Source organism: Watersipora subatra, chromosome 11, assembly GCF_963576615.1.
Source record: "Watersipora subatra chromosome 11, tzWatSuba1.1, whole genome shotgun sequence".
Classification (NCBI taxonomy): domain Eukaryota; kingdom Metazoa; phylum Bryozoa; class Gymnolaemata; order Cheilostomatida; family Watersiporidae; genus Watersipora; species Watersipora subatra.
This window is the reverse complement of record NC_088718.1, coordinates 43662239-43680037: the sequence shown is the minus strand read 5'-3', so window position 1 is coordinate 43680037 and position 17799 is coordinate 43662239. Positions and strand designations below refer to the sequence as shown.

At 33.3% G+C, this 17799-nt stretch overlaps 1 protein-coding gene and 1 long non-coding RNA gene across 2 annotated transcripts in view; both read left to right on the top strand.

The window, feature by feature from the left end:
• LOC137408105 (tenascin-like) overlaps nucleotides 1-12725 on the top strand; it is a 42361-nt gene extending 29636 nt beyond the window's left edge. Inside the window, exons 11-16 of the mRNA XM_068094499.1 lie at nucleotides 4948-5112; nucleotides 6624-6775; nucleotides 8760-8892; nucleotides 11136-11241; nucleotides 12074-12255; nucleotides 12670-12725. Of these exons, the coding sequence (XP_067950600.1) occupies nucleotides 4948-5112; nucleotides 6624-6775; nucleotides 8760-8892; nucleotides 11136-11241; nucleotides 12074-12255; nucleotides 12670-12725 (794 nt within the window). The remainder of the gene's footprint in view (nucleotides 1-4947; nucleotides 5113-6623; nucleotides 6776-8759; nucleotides 8893-11135; nucleotides 11242-12073; nucleotides 12256-12669) is intronic.
• A 239-nt stretch (nucleotides 12726-12964) lies between these two features.
• Nucleotides 12965-17471, top strand: LOC137408171 (uncharacterized). The gene is made up of 3 exons (XR_010980046.1): nucleotides 12965-13025; nucleotides 14936-15132; nucleotides 17383-17471. It is a non-coding gene; the product is annotated as an uncharacterized lncRNA (long non-coding RNA).
• The last annotated feature ends 328 nt before the right edge of the window (nucleotides 17472-17799 follow it).

Sequence of the window (17799 nt, the reverse complement as noted above, 5' to 3'; positions counted from 1 at the left end):
TAGAAAGCATTGCATCAGTACTGGGTTCTTCTTTAAAGGGAATGCTGTATTTTGCCATAAACATAGAAAGCATTGCATCAGTACTGGGTTCTTCTTTAAAGGGAATGCTGTATTTTGCTATAAACATAGAAAGCATTGCATCAGTACTGGGTTCTTCTTTAAAGGGAATGCTGTATTTTGCCATAAACATAGAAAGCATTGCATCAGTACTGGGTTCTTCTTTAAAGGGAATGCTGTATTTTGCTATAAACATAGAAAGCATTGCATCAGTACTGGGTTCTTCTTTAAAGGGAATGCTGTATTTTGCCATAAACATAGAAAGCATTGCATCAGTACTGGGTTCTTCTTTAAAGGGAATGCTGTATTTTGCTATAAACATAGAAAGCATTGCATCAGTACTGGGTTCTTCTTTAAAGGGAATGCTGTATTTTGCTATAAACATAGAAAGCATTGCATCAGTACTGGGTTCCTCTTTAAAGGGAATGCTGTATTTTGCTATAAACATTGAAAGCATAGCATCAGTACTGGGTTCCTCTTTAAAGGGAATGCTGTATTTTGCTATAAACATAGAAAGCATTGCATCAGTACTGGGTTCTTCTTTAAAGGGAATGCTGTATTTTGCTATAAACATAGAAAGCATTGCATCAGTACTGGGTTCTTCTTTAAAGGGAATGCTGTATTTTGCTATAAACATTGAAAGCATTGCATCAGTACTGGGTTCTTCTTTAAAGGGAATGCTGTATTTTGCTATAAACATTGAAAGCATGGCATCAGTACTGGGTTCTTCTTTAAAGGGAATGCTGTATTTTGCTATAAACATAGAAAGCATTGCATCAGTACTGGGTTCTTCTTTAAAGGGAATGCTGTATTTTGCTATAAACATTGAAAGCATTGCATCAGTACTGGGTTCTTCTTTAAAGGGAATGCTGTATTTTGCTATAAACATAGAAAGCATAGCATCAGTACTGGGTTCTTCTTTAAAGGGAATGCTGTAATTTGCTATAAACATAGAAAGCATTGCATCAGTACTGGGTTCTTCTTTAAAGGGAATGCTGTATTTTGCTATAAACATAGAAAGCATTGCATCAGTACTGGGTTCTTCTTTAAAGGGAATGCTGTATTTTACCATAAACATAGAAAGCATTGCATCAGTACAGGGTTCTTCTTTAAAGGGAATGCTGTATTTTGCTATAAACATAGAAAGCAAAGCATCAGTACTGGGTTCTTCTTTAAAGGGAATGCTGTATTTTGCTATAAACATTGAAAGCATAGCATCAGTACTGGGTTCTTCTTTAAAGGGAATGCTATATTTTGCTATAAACATTGAAAGCATTGCATCAGTACTGGGTTCTTCTTTAAAGGGAATGCTGTATTTTGCTATAAACATAGAAAGCATTGCATCAGTACTGGGTTCTTCTTTAAAGGGAATGCTGTATTTTGCTATAAACATTGAAAGCATTGCATCAGTACTGGGTTCTTCTTTAAAGGGAATGCTGTATTTTGCTATAAACATAGAAAGCATTGCATCAGTACTGGGTTCTTCTTTAAAGGGAATGCTGTATTTTGCTATAAACATTGAAAGCATTGCATCAGTACTGGGTTCTTCTTTAAAGGGAATGCTGTATTTTGCTATAAACATAGAAAGCATTGCATCAGTACTGGGTTCTTCTTTAAAGGGAATGCTGTATTTTACCATAAACATAGAAAGCATTGCATCAGTACTGGGTTCTTCTTTAAAGGGAATGCTGTATTTTACTATAAACATTGAAAGCATTGCATCAGTACTGGGTTCTTCTTTAAAGGGAATGCTGTACTTTGCTATAAACATAGAAAGCATTGCATCAGTACTGGGTTCATCTTTAAAGGGAATGCTGTATTTTGCTATAAACATAGAAAGCATTGCATCAGTACTGGGTTCTTCTTTAAAGGGAATGCTGTATTTTACCATAAACATAGAAAGCATTGCATCAGTACTGGGTTCTTCTTTAAAGGGAATGCTGTATTTTGCTATAAACATAGAAAGCATAGCATCAGTACTGGGTTCTTCTTTAAAGGGAATGCTGTATTTTGCCATAAACATAGAAAGCATTGCATCAGTACTGGGTTCATCTTTAAAGGGAATGCTGTATTTTGCTATAAACATAGAAAGCATTGCATCAGTACTGGGTTCTTCTTTAAAGGGAATGCTGTATTTTACCATAAACATAGAAAGCATTGCATCAGTACTGGGTTCTTCTTTAAAGGGAATGCTGTATTTTGCTATAAACATAGAAAGCATAGCATCAGTACTGGGTTCTTCTTTAAAGGGAATGCTGTATTTTGCTATAAACATTGAAAGCATTGCATCAGTACTCGTCTTCTTTAAAGGGAATGCTGTATTTTGCTATAAACATAGAAAGCATTGCATCAGTACTGGGTTCTTCTTTAAAGGGAATGCTGTATTTTGCTATAAACATAGAAAGCATAGCATCAGTACTGGGTTCTTCTTTAAAGGGAATGCTGTATTTTGCTATAAACATAGAAAGCATTGCATCAGTACTGGGTTCTTCTTTAAAGGGAGTGCTGTATTTTGCTATAAACATAGAAAGCATTGCATCAGTACTGGGTTCTTCTTTAAAGGGAATGCTGTATTTTGCTATAAACATTGAATGCATAGCATCAGTACTGGGTTCTTCTTTAAAGGGAATGCTGTATTTTGCTATAAACATAGAAAGCATTGCATCAGTACTGGGTTCTTCTTTAAAGGGAATGCTGTATTTTGCTATAAACATAGAAAGCATTGCATCAGTACTGGGTTCTTCTTTAAAGGGAATGCTGTATTTTGCTATAAACATTGAAAGCATTGCATCAGTACTCGTCTTCTTTAAAGGGAATGCTGTATTTTGCTATAAACATTGAAAGCATTGCATCAGTACTGGGTTCTTCTTTAAAGGGAATGCTGTATTTTGCTATAAACATAGAAAGCATTGCATCAGTACTGGGTTCTTCTTTAAAGGGAATGCTGTATTTTGCTATAAACATAGAAAGCATAGCATCAGTACTGGGTTCTTCTTTAAAGGGATTGGTGTATTTTGCTATAAACATTGAAAGCATTGCATCAGTACTGGGTTCTTCTTTAAAGGGAATGCTGTATTTTGCTATAAACATTGAAAGCATAGCATCAGTACTGGGTTCTTCTTTAAAGGGAATGCTGTATTTTGCTATAAACATAGAAAGCATTGCATCAGTACTGGGTTCTTCTTTAAAGGGAATGCTGTATTTTGCTATAAACATTGAAAGCATAGCATCAGTACTGGGTTCTTCTTTAAAGGGAATGCTGTATTTTGCTATAAACATTGAAAGCATTGCATCAGTACTGGGTTCTTCTTTAAAGGGAATGCTGTATTTTGCTATATAAACATAGAAAGTATAGCATCAGTACAAGTTCTTCTTTAAAGGGAATGCTGTATTTTGCTATAAACATAGAAAGCATTGCATCAGTACTGGTGGAAGTTCTTCTTTAAAGGGAATGCTATATTTTGCTATAAACATAGAAAGCATTGCATCAGTACTCGTCTCTTACAAGAAATATGTACTTATCAATTTTTCATTTCGCTGCCTGTTTGTTTAGTTTAAAGTCGAATCATTCATGATGAAACATTCAAATCTTATTTCTGGTCATTCAACCCGCCGTATTTAGAGTAAAAACTCACGCTATACAATTAAAATTAAACTATCCAAGGCATTATGGGTCAGTCACAAGACCAAATAAACTACATAAACATAGTAGAATGTAAGCTCAATTTATCAGATCATGTGTGGATCTAAACACTACATATTCAATATAGTGAAAATAAAATACCTTTTCTTGTTGAGGAAAGCAAAAACTGTCAATTAACTGAGCATTACGCCATATTAATTAATAATAACTAATCAATAATAATTAGTTATTATGCACTATTGTGAATATGATTACCTTTACAATTAATTTGTAATAGTGGTAAAAATTAATGATCGATAATATGTGGTAAACGGAATATTAGAGAGATTATTTAGCCTGAACACTACAGAACTGCAACAAAATCTAAACTAGTAAATGTATGGTCTACATCGTACCTCATTCATTTGTAAATTTACGCATGAAGAACGATTAGATAGCAAAGGAAAACTTACACAGCCATTTTATTAGTTTTATGCTTGGCTGGGTAACAATCATTAATTAGATTTTTTTCAATATTGAAAGAAGACCGCACCAAGCAGAATATCATAAAAATTAAGGTGTACCTGAAAGACTTATTTTACCTCGTGTGGCATGAACCTATACAAACACTTTAGATTTTATATGCCTGTACCAAGTAGCTGGCAACCAGTTAGCAAAACTGGAATATACATATTTAGCTCACAGTCATTGACATTGGGTCCGACTCAATCGTAAACGTATAAGATAAATAATAATTTGGCAACTGGTCGCAATGACTTCTATGTCCAATAGATATTCTGCTGAGACGGAATGTTCAAACTAAAGTTAAAAAGTAGAAAATTAGCCGAGGAAAACTCTGACCAAGCATGAAGTGAGCAACTCATATTCAAGTAGGTTTGAAGGAAGTTTTCAAAGCCTGGAAATTTTGCTAAATCAGACAATTGGAGGAAGACTAGATCAAATTACAGAGAGAGTCTCGCATAATATCAGAGGTTAAACTGCTTTGTCTGCTTTGTCTGTTCTGTAAACCACTGTTTCAGCTTATTAACAGATACTTGCAGGTAATTACCTGCAGTTTACAAAGACAATCGCTCAAAATAAGTTCTCTTACCAAGGTGTTGAGAGTAAACCTATGGTTGTGTTGAAGCTTGTTCAGAAAGAAATATAAACCTTATTTTTATGCTGAAAGTAAAAAGTAAGAGAGTGTAAATGAAGCAAACTGAATTGAGATATGTACTGGAAAACAAGGTATATGATTTCTATTTTAGGTAAGGTGATTAGTGAGTCTGGTCTCCATAGAATAAAATATAATGGACTTACTGTGGACACTGAGTATAATTTCACAGTAAGGACACAAGTTCAAGATGCCGCTAATTCTAGTAGTTACAAATCTAGTGAATTTACTACTGTTGGTGGACGCACCAGTAAACTAGGTAAGTGCTGACTTAAAACCAAATAAGTTTTAAATGGTTGATTTGGTAGACACTATGTAAGCCATAGTTAACTAAATTAAGGGTAACTTACAGTAGGTCAGTTGAATTTTTATGAATATGTATTACCTAATAAAAAAGTTAGATTTAAATCGATTTTTCTAGTAATCATGACTAGAGACTATAATATTAGTAGTATATCATGATTACTGACTATAGTATTCTTAACATATCATAGCTTACTGACTATATTATTGTTAATATATCATGGCTACTTACTATAGTATTGTTAACATATCATAGCTTACTAAATATAGTATTGTTAATATATCATGACCACAGACTGCAGTATTGTTAACATATCATAGCTACTGACTATAGTATTGTTAACATATCATGGCTACCAGACTACAGTATTGTTAACATATCATAGCTACTGACCACAGTATTGTTAACATATCTTAGCTTACTGACTATAGTATTGTTAATATATCATGGCTACTAACTACAGTGTTGTTAACATATCATAGCCACTGACAATAGTGTTGTTAACATATCATGGCTACTGACTATAGTATTGTTAATATATCATAGCCACTGACTATAGTATTGTTAATATATCATAGCCACTGACTATAGTATTGTTAATATATCATAGCCACTGACTATAGTATTGTTAATATATCATAGCTACTAACTATAGTATTGTTAATATATCATGGCTACTGACTATAGTATTGTTAATATATCATAGCCACTGACGATAGTATTGTTAATATATCATGGCTACAGACTATAATAGTACTATGGCTTCTTACTATTCACCTACCGTATTCATACTCTCAATCATTTAGCAGAAGCCTGCAATGTTCAACATCTCTATGTATACATTTCTCAAAGTATGTTTGTCTGTCATTCCGGCTATAGCTATAGCACATGCTGATTATTTTACCGAGGTAGCCAAGCGTTACGATGCCCCTGTTAAAATTTTTTTGTGAGGCTCAATTACTATATCTTGGGTCAAGGCAAATTCTTCTCACGCGGATAATTATATCGTCTCCGTGAAAAAGGGACACTACATTCTCTTGCCATTCAATCAGACAAAGACAGTCCGATATCTCCTTTTTACATTCGTACCAAGGTTGAAAAGTACCAGTAGCGCCATATTTAAAGCTTTGATAGATAGCTTTTGATAGAGCAGTATCATTTTCTATTCTATTTCTATTCTCATAACACTTTTTATTTCATTTTCTCAGCTCCTATTAATTGTCTCATTACTGAATCATCTTTTATTTCCGGCAAAATCGGCTTAATTTAGCTATTACTTGCTAATTATTTTACATTTACATCTAAAGGTTTTTATAGTTGTTTTATTTTCTTCAAATTATTTGACCTGCACAAACCATTTTATGCATGATATAAAGTTTAAAAGCTGTTTGACAAAGTTTGAAGACCTTTACAGCTGTTTTTATTTTCTCTTTTAATTTGTTCCAATAACACATTACACTTTTTAGATGGAGTTCCAGGACCTGTCGAGAATCTTCAGATCATACCTGATTCTTATAACCTGTCTGTAAGTTGGAAACTTCCACTTAACCCAAATGGAAATATTCAAAAGTATAATATTCAAGTCAGCACATCTCAAACCCTTGTTTCTAACTGGAGTGTAAGTTTAACAATTTATGCTATTACTAGCTGTGCCACCTGGCATTGCCCAGGTAATAGAAAAGTCTTTGGACAGAAAATTGATTTGTATTTAACATATAACAACATTTGCCATTCTAACTTTCAAACTGCATATCATGAAAGTGTTTTGTCTTATAAACAATGAGAAGTAGTGAGAGTTGCTTGCTATTAGCTAGTTTAATAATGTCAGCGAACAGCTTCTCATGATGTTATGCTATGACCCGCATCATACGTAAAGCAGTTAGGTATTTGCTCTCATATAGTGACTTATATTGGCAAGCTAGCAATTTGATTTCTGTAGTCTAGTGGGTAAGGCGGGAGACTGGTGAATGGTAGGGTCTGAGATCAAATGTTCTAGAGTACGAAATATTTATTCCCAGGTTTTAAGATCTAGAGCCGGACAATCAATCCTACAAACATATGACAAACTTTTAGAAATATACATATAGATTTATTAACCAATGGTATGGTGATGTATTACAGAAAAAATTTTTTCGTAGTCTTCAAAGTTGTCTGTTTATATTTTGCAAAACTATTGAAACCAGGAAATAGTTTTATGGTAAAAAGTAACCAACATAAAAAGTTCAGCTACTGTGTCGCGGTTTGGTCATTGCTTGAGATTTGTTCTGGCAGCGTGGAAGTAAAAATATTCGAACTGCTAATTAACAATTTTTTTTAATAATAACTTTAATTAGACTTGTAAGAGCTTGTGTACTGTTGAACCAGATTTTGTCCTCCTAGAACTGAAAGTAATTTAATCTTGCATTTCGCAAACCAAAGAGTATGAACAGAAAAACTGGCTTTCCTTTGTAATAGTTACATAACCTAGCCTTCCTGGATAAAACGGAAGTTGTGGCTCAATTCACTTTTAAGGGCATTTAAAATCTCTGTTAATAACTTCCAGTTTGTCATTGTGTGCGCACATGTTTCTGTTAACGTGCCCTACTACTTAAACTATTATGTAGAAAATATATGGGTATTGTGAGGCTTCAGCATGATTAAACTGAGAGCAATAAAGTGAGAAGTACATGTAGCTAGAGAGTATACAGGTTACTTAACTCTCCTACAGCATTGCTACTTCTACAAACACTTTATTAAAATATCTAAATTGATGATGTGGTATAGTGATATGCAGTGATCTTTGAATATAAATAATGATTTTTGCTGACCTAATATTTATTGTCAGCAGCAAAGTTTTTAAGCAATATCTAAAATTTGTGTAAATGTGGGGGCATGTCAATGTTCGGCTTTTTTAAACAAGTATCCATATTTATTAATGCTCATCTCCAGAGACCATCTCATAATAAGTGGGATCTCCACACTCTATCAATCAGCTCACCTATTTTATAAGAAGCTACTCATCATCCTCTCTTAATCATTGGTCTCAAAAATCGATAAAATTTTACAAGCATTAACTGGTCAATTGGACATGAGGCAGGTAAAAACGGGCAAGCACATCATGAAGGAAAATTTTTTTTTGTATAATTGCCTGTTGTCTCGTAGCTATCTAATTGTTCATTTCAAAAACAATCGCGGAACCCGATAGCTGGCAACCAGTAAATCAACAGAATGCGTATATGGTACACCGAGTGGTCAATGAAAGGGTGGGGGGTTTGGTCCAGTTTATTTCTAGTTCAACTACAGGTAGCCTTGACTACTGCAGGCAAACATGATTTTCATACAATCCAAAATAAGTTACCACTTTATCGATTAAAATACTTGTGATACCTTATACCAGTATTCTCAATATGCATACACTTGTAACACCTTGCACAAGTATTATCTATATACATACACTTGTAATACCTTATACAAGTATTTTCTATATACATACATTTGTAATACCTTGTGCAAGTATTCTCCATTTAAACACGCTTATAATACTGTTTATGCTATTTACATATATGATATTTACTTTCTTGTTTCGCTGTTCTAGCCACATTTAATTTTGTTATATTTTTTAGACTTCAGGAACCTTCATAAGAATATCTGACGGAATCAGGCCATATACAAACTATACTGTATTAGTAAGAGCTATGACCAGCTTTCCTCGATGGGGGTCTGCAGCTACAAGGAAAACTAGAACTCTACAAGCAGGTATTTACGTAAAAGTCTTCCTTTCTGACAATTAAAATGCCATGTATGTCAAATTTTATACACTAAAAGCTGAAAAGAATTTTAATGATATCTACAGCTTTTGTTATTTGCTGAAATAATATTTATGAAAGCAATTATGGTAATTTTTTGAATTTATGCTATACAACAATTTACTAACAAATATCTGGTGTCATTTACTGGAAAGTTTTAAAATACAAATATATTTGTTTTAAGTTTGCTCTTAGAGTTTAGCTTAAAATTTTCTATTTGAATTGAGAAGAATATAGCTAAAAACATAAAACATAACATAATATATGTAAATTTAGCCACTACGCATCAAGGGGCTAAAATTTTATCCGAACAGAATTGTTAGTGTGTAAATGAAAAGTGTTAAAACACGCGAGTTCTAGTATCCAAGTTGGCTTGCTCACTCTACAAAATATACTAGTAGAAAAGAACATAAAATTGTTTATTTGGCAGATTCAAACATGCCAAATTACGTTAAGTTTTTAATCTATATTGAATTTTTAGTGTAAATTTTATTGAAAAGTTTTAGTACTAAAGTAACAATTTCTTATCCTCAATCAGTTTTTATATCAAACAAGTTACTTCTTGTGGGCATGTTTTATATTTTCTTCTACAACATGCTTTTTGACTATTATTAAGTCAGCTATGGTAATGTAACAGGCATGAATATCAAGCTCTCTGAATGCAGACATTTAGAAAAGTTTAGTATTTATAACTTGTATGCGTCACCAGATACGCTTTGTCTTCCAGTTTGCTTTCTACTTTTCAGTGTTCAGATAGATGATTGGAAATGGGGCTAGCTAATGCAAGTGTTTAAAAATTAAGGAACCAAACCATGTGGCACAGACACATACATATATGTGATGTTGTACGCAACGTAACTAAAGATTTATTGTAATAAAAGAGCAACCAGCTGGTATTTAGTGTTAGTCCTTTGAAGTCAGATGCCAGTATATCAGCTTCCACATAGCCTTGTTTGCACATGCTGGTTCTTAGCCTGTCTTGACAAACTGCTGTTTTTGTGGAGTTATCCCCCGTCGAGCGGGGTGAGGAAAACAACAGTCTGTCACAATATGCACTGCACCAGATGCATCAGCTGCCCTAAAAGGGAGTTTTTATCTTCTCTCTATGCGGCTTAGCTCCAGTGCTATGTCGGTCGCTCTATTGGTAATCATAACGGATTTATTTTATCAAAAGTTTATGTAGAAAAAATAAGATAACAACGTTTAACCTGAGACCAGTTTCTGTGGTAAACTTTAGTAGAACTTAAGAACTTAGACAGCAAGAGCAGCTAAACATGTTGTTATTTGTGTGCTTAGTCAGTTTTATTGGTACTTCTTTATCAGTCAGCTTTATTTGCTCTTATTGATTTTATTTTTAATTTATTTTATTCTTAAGTTCTACTAAAATTTACCGCAGAGACTGGTTTCCGGTTAAACGCTTTCATCTTATTATTTTCTACATCAGTTTTTGCGCTAAATCTGTTACGACTACCATTGGAGCGACCGACATAGGTAATATCGCAGCCAGGTCGCATAGACAGAAGAGAACAACTCCCTTTCAATGCAGCTGATGCATCAGCTGCAGTGCGTATTTTGACAAGTTGTTGTTTTGCTTGCTCCGCTCAAAGGGGTGGGGGTCAACTCCGCAAAAGCAACAGTTGGTCAAGACAGGCTAGCTAATTCTAAGCAGCAGCGTGAAACCAATCAGTTTATTTCTTATATAGATTCTCAGACTGGAACTCCTACTGCTAGTTTTTATTCCAATTTTAGATATTTTTGTCAATCATTTTTTGCTTTTTATAAATTTGGTATTGAATACGTTTGATGATAGTGGAGCAGACAAAACATTAGGTGTTGGTAACCTTTATTTTAATGACAAATTTGAATTAGAAAATGATGATTATGATGACGATGAAGAAGATAATGATGAAGCTGTTCTTGATGATCTTAATAATACATGAAGCATTACCAGCAGGCATGACCATGAACAGTTGAGTCGGACTGAAATTGGGCTTTAAATGAATGCAGACCAAATTTGGTACACTGCTATAACAGCATAAACATATTTATAAATTTTACACATTTTTCTTAAAAAGAATGAAAGTTATGCATTACCATCTGTTGCTCCTAATACAACAGGTTAAAGAAGCCCTTTTTATAAAATTTTCAATAAAATTTGTTTCTCGCAAATGAGGAATTTTTCCTTTATTGTAGCCCCTACTGCTCCACCAGCAGATTTCAATAGTATATCCAGCTCTGCTACCTCCATAGAGCTAAGGTGGTCAGAAATTCCGGAAGAACACAGAAATGGTATCATTATGTGAGTAGACAACTCCAACTCAGTATCACAAGACAGCATCTTTTGGCTAGAAACATTTTAAATGAATTTTACACCTCCTTACTCACTAGTATGGGTACCTAGTAAAACTAAAATAAAACTGTTGTCATGAGCATTAAAGAGATATTTCTGTGTTTGCAATGCTCTGGCTTTCCTTTTTGTTTTTTAAAAAACTATGAGCTTATTGACAACCTTAAAATAATTGTTCAATACACTGTTGAAGTTGTCTTCTTCTTTAATTAGATGCGTAAATATGAAATTAAAAACATCTGTTTTGACTCAACAGGATTTGGTGCAATAATCTATTCATATTTACATTGTGCTGATTAAAATGATGGTTCACACATTCAATTAACAAATGTCTAAAGGAGTAGTCATAAAGTTTAAATTTGGCAAAACCCTGTCTAAAAGTTGATAAACTGGTACAAGTTTGTCTATTAAGAATATTCAACAATAGTGTGTCGGTTGCTTATACTGGGAGTATAGTGCGACTCTATTTGACTTTTTCGTTCTCAGACTAGCTTGGCTCAGATATCAATATATTAGATAGTTCATGGGAATACAATGTATTTATTAGGAATCATAATTATACAATTATACAATTATTACAATTATGATAATAATTATACAATAATTAAAATTATAATTATGCAATTATGCAATTGCATTTATTAGGAATTATTGTTCTGAGATATCAAGATTTTGGAGTTGTACAATGGTGGACCGATAAAAGATATGTTGTCATGTAAAGAATATTTTCAAATATATGGAGAAAAGTCTAATTATAGACTGATAACGCGCTGTTGTTATGTAGGGGATACATTCTGTCATACAATGAAAAGCGTGTAAACATATCAGCGAGTCGAACAAACCACATTATTGAAGGATTGTCACCCAACACTGCATATAACATCACATTAGTAGGCTATGTGATCAGGAATCGTGAGATACTTGAAGGGAGAACGGCTACAATTGCGGGAACCACAAAAGGAGGAGGTAAGTTTATATTATATTGTTAAAGTTTTAAATATTATTGTATGATGAAATTTATAAATATAATATAAGCTTATAATATTTTAATAAAATTTGAAATATTAATGATTATCAAAATGTAATGTCCTTTTATAGTGCCTGTTAAAATTTTGACTAGCCTAGAAGCAAAATAAATGACCAGAGCTGAGGGTTAAGAGGGGAGATAGAAGGGGAACGTCATGACAATTAGGAGGACACAAATTGTTGACTTTTTACTTTGAGAAACTTGCTTAGCCCAAAGCAAATGAAGTTGTGAAAATTAGTTTATTACATAAATGATGAGAAATGCCTGTGAAATTGTTCTGATTAATTCTGATAAACCATAAGGTGAATAATACTATACAAACTTATGCTTTTATTGATTGTATAAATTTTCAGATTCATTTAACATCAAATTTACAAACCCTTTAAAACAAATGATTGTGCAGAATTAAGAATACTTCAGACTTATCTTAATTAGTAATATGAAAGTTAACTACGTTTCTAGATCATATAAATATAAGGGTTCAGAATTCAGCGTACTGAACCAGTTAAAAACCAAATATTGTTCAAAATAAGAATACTTCAGCCAAATTGTTGTTTGCAGCTATTTTCTTATTAATATGAAATCAAAAGTTTTCTGCCATAAACTGATATCTTCTTTTTCTCTCAACAGATTTTCCAGCAGAGTTAATGGTTACCAGTACTTCATCAGTGTCAGTAGATCTGAGTTGGACTATAAGTGAAGATGTCCGGTATGTTAAACATTTTTGAACTTATAGCTAGCAATTTATCAAGTCAAGAGCAATCTAATGCGATTTTTATCACATTTAATTCCGTTTTATAAAGGAAACGACAGTCGGCAGATCTTGTATTAGTGCTCTCCATCTATCATGATAATTAATCAATTAGAGGGAAAATCTAAAAAGTGAGCATACATTAATTAGAGCTTTTTCTAAAGTTTCTACATAGTGGGTTTGTGTAATTCTTATTGTTTTATAAAGTATTATCTTTCTTTTACACAATAAAGCAAACTATGCCAGTTTTTATGTTTATATTTAACAGGTGAGGTCTTTCTCATCATCCAGCCAGTCATATGAATTCAGTTCTGCCTCCAGTCAGTTTTATTTAAATACTAGGTGAATGCCTGACATTGCATGGGCAATAAAAAGTTTTTTGCCCAGAAAACTGACTTTTAATCAATATATACAACATTTACTGATCTAAATTTTAAGATAAAGTCTTGGTTTATTTCTGTTTACTGTGTTTATTTATGTTTACTATGTTCATATCTGTATAGTTCGTACTGTACCAGCTGGAGTGTCTACTGCAGCTCTATTATACGTATTGCGTTGATCTTGCAATAGTTTAAGCATTTTCCTTAACATCTAGGTAGGCCTACATAGTTATCTTCTTAGTATAGCTTCACACATAATGCTAGCTAAATATTGGCAGGTACAATAAGTATGTGATTATTTGTTCTATATTATAGCCAGTTAAAGAGCGTTATTTATTGGATAAATGTCTGTGTATTAAATAAATGCAGAACTAGGGGACTCGAGCTCAAATGTAGTGCGCCACAGATTTCTTATTGTTAAAACTTTATCGCTACGAGTAGGCCAACACTGAGATTTATATACATGTATATATATACATGTATGTATATATACATGTATATATATATATACATGTATATATATATATATATATATATACATATATATATATATATATACATTGTATATATATATGTATATATATATATATATATTATATATATACTGATTATATATAATGATTATTATAAGCACATTTGCATGGAATCTCTCCAACAGCCAGGATATAGTTACTGCCTATTCACCGGTTACTGAGCGCTCACCAGTTATCAATATATCACCAGTTGCTAAGCGTACATTTATGGATTAGGTTTAGACCTTCAGCAGTCTTGTAGCATGCCAAAAAACAGCTCAAAATTGCTGGTTGTTTGGGCTGTTTGATTTTCAGCTCTACATAATGCTAAACTTCAAAAACATGGTTTCTACATCAGCTACAAGACATAGACAAATAAACTGCTGTGGCTTGTGTCTACATAAAATAATGTTGTCAATGATCGCACGGTTAGACTACATTGAAGTGTCAAGGTAGGTTTAAAATAAAAAACCAAAAATGTCATGTCAGGTAAAAAAAGAAAAAAAAAGATTGATAATGGTGCAAAGTATTTGGGTCAGAGGTATTTACACAGACTGGACAACATTTAGCCGGCAGAAAATGGCTGCACTCGGAGCATTTATTTGTATTTGATCTTCATAGCTTTTTAGCATGCCACCAGTACTTTCGAGAACTCTTAGTTTACCTTTAGGTAATCTAACACATTTGCCCTTGCTCTGAATAAATCAAAGCTCCTTAGCATTTCTCTACTGCTTTACATTAGCGTGTACCTTTAATAGTGAATGGTAAATTTATGCAGCTACCGGCTGACCAATTCTATCGTTGAAACATGACAGACTCAAAGGCATGCATTATTCAATGTTGCATCCACCTAAAGAAGATTCAGCACTTAGCATTGACTTAGACATAAAAATGCTATTTGTGAAAGAATTACAACTGGATGCACCATCTACGTATCTAGTGTATTCAAACACATATTCCATGTATGCACTTGCAGAGGGTACATATTGAGATACAACCTTACCACATGAAGTATTGTCTCTGTTGATCTCAGCAAAGAAGAAAAGCAATTCACTGTTTCTGATTTACGATCGGACACACTCTATGAATTTAATTTGACTGCATACATAAATGTAGATGAGAAAAGAGAGGAAGGTCCACCAACTGTTATACATGTAAGAACTTCCGCCACTGGTAAGTAGCATGGTTTCTAACTACATTTACTTTAACATTTCCTACCCATTTTTTATTTCTGTTTCTCAGCACATGGAAAACTGTCTCTGTCACATCAAATTATTTTATGTAAGTATAAATACACAGAAATTTAAAATAGTATTTTAACTCAATAACTTATTTTAATTAATTTTAACTCATTATTTGGACATATTTGAGAACAACTTAGTTTTTCTGAATTGATTGAACCTTTTTGTTAAAATTTAATTCTTTTTATTCTAATCATCTAGCAAAACTATGGGTAAGAGGTTACATTACACATGAAGGTCAGCTAGGGCATAGTTGACTTTGATGTCTACACAGTATACATAGTAGAGCTGCATGACAGTGTGCCCCTGTGTCCCATGTAATATACTGATTGTAATGCGATATACACTGCACAACATTATAATCTTTTGGCATTTGTTTGTTTTACTTCAGCATGAATGTACATTTGGTGATGCAACCAGAAGCAGAACTTCAGATTAAGACTTAGCTCTGGCTAGTTACCATTACCCATTGTTGAGACAAACATGATAATACAAAAGTAAACAACCGTATGTACTTTTTATTCCACTACCAAACACAAGCGAAGCGAGTGTCTGGGAGCCTTATGATAAATGCATATGTGCACACAACTCAGGAAAATTATTCATCATCGGCTATACCCAAACCCTTGTACTGAAATCCATTCAAAACATTTAACCATTCTTTTATGGAATCGTTCAAATATAATAATAATACAAAACACATATAAACTTATTTAAATATGTTACCAAGTTTTTGAAAGATGTCCGCAATATCCTAAAACTTATACATCTTATTGGATTATACATAGATAGAAAAAATAATTTGGCCCAAAATCGCCATTAAAACCTGACAAGCCTTTTTAATCAAAATTAAGACCGGCCAACAAAACTCCCGTAAGGCCGTGCAACAGATAGTAGAACCATGAAGCCATGCGCATTTCATGAGAAAAACATACACATTTCACCAGTCTATGGCATTGTCCAATTGCCAAAGGCTTTTGTAATAAACGTAGCCGTTTGAGGCGTACACAGTTTATCATCCTATGCTTGTTGTCCAATTACCAAAGGTTTCATTAAATTATCTAGAACATTAGCCAAACTTCTTTGCATCTCATGTACAAGCCAGGGACCAACTACAGTGCCCCTTTATGACAAGAACATTTTTTTATTTTGTTCCAGTTTGCTGGAAACTTTTAGACGTGTGAATGCGAATGCTTGCTTTTTGTTACAGACCGCTGTCACAATCATTCTACATTCAACATAACCAACTTTCAAACTGTGTATATTACACATCAGCTTGCCATTTTGCTTGTAATATTGCATTTCAGAGATATAATAAACATATTTCATTATTGCTGTTGTTAGTTAAATTACATACAGTACAGTAGGTTAGGCCTAGAGATTTAATTAATACTTATTTTATTGTTGTAAAACATAAGTTTGAGATAGTAGTAGATTAGCTCTGATTTTTATACAATCTTTTGTTTTGCATAATTGACCTTTTGAATTTAATTTCAAAGCAACTTGACAACTACCATAGACACACAACCTCCCACAAAACCACGACGTTGCAGTGGCTGTCCACGTGTCTCCCAATTATTACTGCGAAATAGGAGGAGAAATAGAAGGTCCACACAGCAACCATCAACATCTAATGCTAATGCTCAACAACACGCTACTCAAATAATAACAACAACAACTCATTTGATTTGGAGAATTCTTTAGTAGATATTGTAGGCAATGTAAATGACATGGACTTGGCAGTCCCTTTGTTTCCAGATAGTGATCATTATTTTATGGACATCATGGACCGTGGAAATATTGCATCAAATATTGCACAAAAAAATATTGCTCTTCCCAATTTTGCCCTCTCCATCACACTCTTCCTTTTTCATCTTAAGATTCTCCTGATTTTTAAGAACTGCATAACAACATTCTAGGCAGGCTTGACAACAACATATCACAGCTCACATGTACTGGATGTAATGAGAAGCATTTCATTACATAAAATGTTCAAATACAACTAGGTCATACGTGCAACAGGTTAGACCTGACACTGTTAACAAGTTCATTGCAGCCAACAAAATGGACCCAGGTCCATCTGTTGATTTGATGTGAATTGTCAATTTGGTCGTGGGCTGTATGACAGGGGAATTTTTAGTTAATGAATACAGTGATTACTAAGTTGTTTATTTTTGTTTAGGTTTAAGTGGATGGACAGTTGGAATCATTGTTCTGATAATATATGGCATTATTTCAACCTGCCTTCTGACCATCTTACTAGTCAAATATGTTAAAATGATTCGGAAAGAAGAGAATAAAGATGAAGGAGTGACAGCTCCCCAAACCAACACTGAGTATGATGTTATTGCTGATACAGTTGAGCTCAGAGCAGAAACTTCTGTTAATAGTTTCTCAAGCACATCCAACAAACAACCAGAAAATGCCAATCCCACTTATGAAATACCAAAAGCCTTTTCTGAAGTGCATCTTTATGATGTGGCGGGAAAGTGATAATACTCGTGTGCTTCAGCATATCTTCAAAAAATTAAACAGAGCTTTAACATCTAATTCCATGTTTGTTAGTTTTATCACCACATAAGTATAGTGTTATAATAAG